General features: G+C 43.3%; 1 protein-coding gene across 1 annotated transcript in view; it reads right to left on the bottom strand.

The window, feature by feature from the left end:
* The window catches only part of LOC108248599 (zinc finger protein 638), a 12,723-nt gene that overhangs the window by 4,398 nt on the left and 3,913 nt on the right, over positions 1 to 4,412 (bottom strand). The window contains exons 4-8 of the mRNA XM_025010898.2: positions 3,465 to 3,503; positions 3,112 to 3,375; positions 1,542 to 1,762; positions 1,150 to 1,361; positions 795 to 929 (exon numbers count right to left, since the gene is read on the bottom strand). Coding sequence (XP_024866666.1) covers positions 795 to 929; positions 1,150 to 1,361; positions 1,542 to 1,762; positions 3,112 to 3,375; positions 3,465 to 3,503 — 871 coding nt within the window. The remainder of the gene's footprint in view (positions 1 to 794; positions 930 to 1,149; positions 1,362 to 1,541; positions 1,763 to 3,111; positions 3,376 to 3,464; positions 3,504 to 4,412) is intronic.

Genomic DNA, 4,412 nt, shown 5'->3' with positions numbered 1-4,412 from the left:
GTCATCATGGTTGTGCCCTGAGTCCTCTGTTGCTTCAGATGAGGCTGATCCCCATGGATTTACAAACACACACAAATACATGTCATATACACATTCAAGCCACTTGTTTTAAATAAATGCTTCTATTTTAATTCAGTTTTGGTCTTCATTGTAACTGATGTGCAGGGGGATGATGATGGTTGACCTCAGTAGTTTTTAAAGTCTGGCTGTGGTCCTGATCCTGTCTTAAAAGCCAATGAGACCAATTTTATTGGAATTTGTACCAAAAAGACGTCTGGGTGAAAATTTAACTACATAAATCATATCTGCTGCACCCAGAGCTGCCTTTTACCAGCGATTGTGTGTTTTTAGTGTCACAAAGACGCCATGCAGACATCCCAGTAGCTAAAATAACTAATCTACTTTTAAATCTAAGTTTTCCAACAGGCATGTCTTCAGAAATAATCATTTAAATCCCTTCGTATAATGTCTGGTTTGGCAATTTCCCGACTGGAATTCCCGATGACCAAAAAAAAAGTCGAGTTTTCAAACAGACTTGATAAAATCAACAAAACTCAACAATCTACGGATCATTTTGAAGCTTCGAGGTCAAGAGTTTCAAAAACCAAATATGGAAAAATTCTTCGTTGTGACTCATTTTGCCAACATGGGTCACAAATGCTTCCCTCCTTCTGGAGCAAAGTTTTCAGTTTTTATTTTGTTTTTTTTAAAAAATCACTTTGGGTGAATAAGAGTCAGGAGTTTCATTGCTCGCTGCTCTACGACAGGAAACCCGTTTATTTAAACAGAAATACCTGTTGTTTGGACTTCAACAGAAGAACAAATTTGGTTTTTCCAAGCAGCTCCACGGCAGCAACCACGTCGTTGTGGCCGAGGGAATCGAACGTCCCTTTCAGCTTCACGATGGTCGGAGGGGGAGACTTCCCGACCTGATTAAAGTTAAAGAAAACAAACATTCATGATGAACGTTGCTGCTTTTATACACCAACAGAAGGTAAAACCATCCGTTTGGACGTCAAATCTGAGATTAGTTGGTTTTAAGTTTATTTAATACACCAGATCATCACCTGATATGCTTCATATTTAACTTTTTTAACAGCATTTTGGTCAATAAAGGTTGTTTTTAACGTGCTGGAAAGACAAACCAACCTGAGGTTTTGGAGAAGACTCGCTCTTCTGGAGGACAGACTTCGCTTTGGGCAACTTTGTCTCCGATCTTTTCCCCGTCGTACGAAAGGAGGAGGATGATGATGATGAAGGGACAGCAGAGGATTTCATCTTTCTTAGCTCGGCCAGGACAACAGGAACCAGAGTTTTAACCACGACTTTGAGTTTTGCTGGATCCAGAAGAGACCGGAGAGCTACAACAAGAAGATTAGTTTCAGTCCCCGTTCTGTAAACAACTACAATCGGTACTTTCCTGTCTTTTTTTAACGAGAAATTGGCTAAATTTGCTTTTTATTTGCATTGTGTGACCTAAATGTTTGCTCATTCTTGCATTTCTTCAAGGCTGGAAGCTGTGAAAGGGTTTCTGCTCCAACCTGATGTTTTCAGCAGCCTCCTGGTCAACCTTCTTGTTTCTCCAGACTTCCCTCGTTTATGGGACGACCTCTGGGTGGACGGCCGCCTCCTGCGGCTCTTCCTCGATGAAGGCGGCTTCTTCTCGCTCCTCCTGGGTGAGGATCGTCTCTCGGGGCTCTTTGAACGCGATTGATAACGGGAGGATGACGGGCGGTCGTACCACGGAGAGGGAGACCGAGACCTGGAGGCACAAACCAAATACTTTAGAGCAGGGGTCTCCAGTCCTGGTCCTCAGGGCCTCCATCCTGCACATTTTCCTTGTTTCTCTGCTCCAACACCTGATTCAGAGGTTAAATCACCTCTTCATGTTCTGCAGAAGCCTGTTAATCAACCATTGATTCAGATCAGGTGTGTTGGAGCAGAGGAACAAGGAAAACCTGCAGGATGGAGGCCCTGAGGACCAGGATTGGACACCTCTGCTTTAGAGCTTCAAACCTTCGAAAACATGTCAAATATTAAAATATATCAAATTACAATAGTGGATGAATTCGTTTGTACTTTTTTGTTAACAAAATAAAAACTCAAAGGTCACCTGAAACTGTCATTGGTTTTGTGTTTTGGTTCAACAGAATCATGGGGACAAAAATGATGTCCCCAATCTGTCCACAGGGACATGTTGGTGTGTCCTGTAATCAGGCTGCCTGTTTAAAAGGGGGACAGGTAGTCACAGGGCTGTTTGGTACCATGGTGTGTACCACTCTGAACATGGAGGACAGGAAGCTGAGGACAGAGGTGTCTCAGGAGGTCAGAAAGACGATGATTGAGCAACAAAGACTATCAGACCGTCTCCAAGCAGCTGGATGTCCCTGAGACAACAGAAGGTTCAGGTCCACAGGACTGGAGACAACCTCCCTGGACGTGTCCACAAGAGGACAAACTGAAGGGACGGATAATAGGAATGGTGACCAAAGAGATCAGAGGTGAACTCCAAGGTCAAAGGTCATCAGTCTGTTTGAGACAAAGTGGACTTAATGGAAGACGACTGAGGAGGACACCAAATCATAAAAAGAGACAAATTTGTCAAACTGCTTACCGAGAATCCACAGAGCCTCTGGGACAATGTCCTCTGGACAGGTGAGACATCAGCTCCGTGTCCACAGACCCAAACCAGAACCAAAGACCAGAACCCTGAACCTACAGAGGGACATGGAGGAGACCCGGTTCTGTTCTGGGTCTGAATCTGTCCAGGGTCCGATGAAACCTCAAGACTATCAAGGCTTTCTGGAGCTCAGAGTCAGAAAGCTCGGTCTCAGTCTCAGCTCAACGACCCAAAACACCAAGAACGGGTCAGAACCAAACACTGGACCAACCTGAGCCCTGATCTAAATGATCCTCTGTGGAAGGAGCTGAAACATGTCCCTGTGGTGAAATTACTCAGAGGTACCATCCTTTTGGTCAAGGATCGCTTCATTAGTTTGTTTTTTAAATCTTTTTGTAAGTTTCAGGTTATTTTTACCTTTTCGTTTGTTTTTTTTGCTTTAATGAAAAGGTGTAAGATACATTTCTCATGTCAGATTCTGTTTCTCAGACCTGTAGGTGCATCTGGAGCTCTGAGAGTCTCCTGATCTGCTTCTGCGTTTCCTTCTTCCACCCATCGAGGTCTGGTAGCCGGAAGGACTCTGTGAACGGGAACTGCTCCTGGATCCGTCCCTTCTCGCCTCTGTCCTGCGGCGGTGGAGGTACGGGCTGTTTGAGCTGGACCTGGACCGCCTCTCGGGTCTGGGTTTCTGGTCACGATGCTGGTAGGTCTGGGCAGACGGCGACGGAAACTGCCCGGCGACTTTATCAGGAAAACTAGAAGAAGCAAAAAAACAAGAGGAACAGATCGACAGAACAAAGATCCAAGAATGGTTCTGTTGTTTTGGGTTTTTGAAAAAACAAACCTTTGAACTGGTGGCATTTGTCCATCCCATTTTGGGTATCTGTGGAAAACATTAAAATATATTAAAATACCAAAGAATCTGAAAACAAACATTTCTCCTTCAGTGTGGATTGAATTATTGGTTCACTTTGACTCTTACCGAAACAAAAAGTGGTTTAAAGAATCCGTCTTTTCAGTAACATTGGCAGAAACTGATCACCTGTTACTTCTGCTAATCGTAAAAGTTGCTTTAAGGTGTTCTTACAGCAGCAACAAGACAAAAAGGCTGCTCTGACTTCCTTAAAAGTAACATTTAAATAAATAAAAGAAGATGGATGGATGGTTAAACATTAAAACCATTTGTCTGTTGAAAATAAAAGCTGGCAAAGAGCATCAACGCATCACCAGCTAAAGAGGAAAAGTTTTGACAGCCGGATCTCCAGGTTGAACGCGAGCTCATAGTTGACCAATTAATTCCCAATTAAGCTGCTCCGACATCATTTTCCACATTTGTAGCCAGAAAGAAGGAAAAAGCTTGAAATATTGACAGAAAAGGTTACAAAACCTCATTGCAAAGCATGAAATCAAACATTAAAAAAGGTTATTTGAACTATATTGAATGGTGCAGTTTGAGTTTTCCAGATTGCTATTTATCAGACCCTCCAGGATTTCGCGATGTTGCGATCGCAACTATTAGCACAAAATCAAGCAAACCCCGCAAAATCGCAACTTTTTGCAACTTTGCCCAAAACACCACAACTTTCCCACAACTTTAACCCAATATTTATTGTTTCTGAAGCGATTCGCCACCGTTTCTGCGGTCTAGTCTCTTCTTTGTGGGTTTGTGTAGCGTGGAATACAAAATAAGCCCAAATAACTCAGGAAGAAGACACATGACGTCACTTCCTGTTAACATCAGAATGCCGGGAGCGTGCAGGAGCAGCGACCGAAGCCAAAATGTGCGCTAATG

Source organism: Kryptolebias marmoratus, linkage group LG7 (genome assembly GCF_001649575.2).
Source record: "Kryptolebias marmoratus isolate JLee-2015 linkage group LG7, ASM164957v2, whole genome shotgun sequence".
Classification (NCBI taxonomy): Eukaryota; Metazoa; Chordata; class Actinopteri; order Cyprinodontiformes; family Rivulidae; genus Kryptolebias; species Kryptolebias marmoratus.
This window is presented reverse-complemented; position numbering and strand designations above follow the sequence as displayed.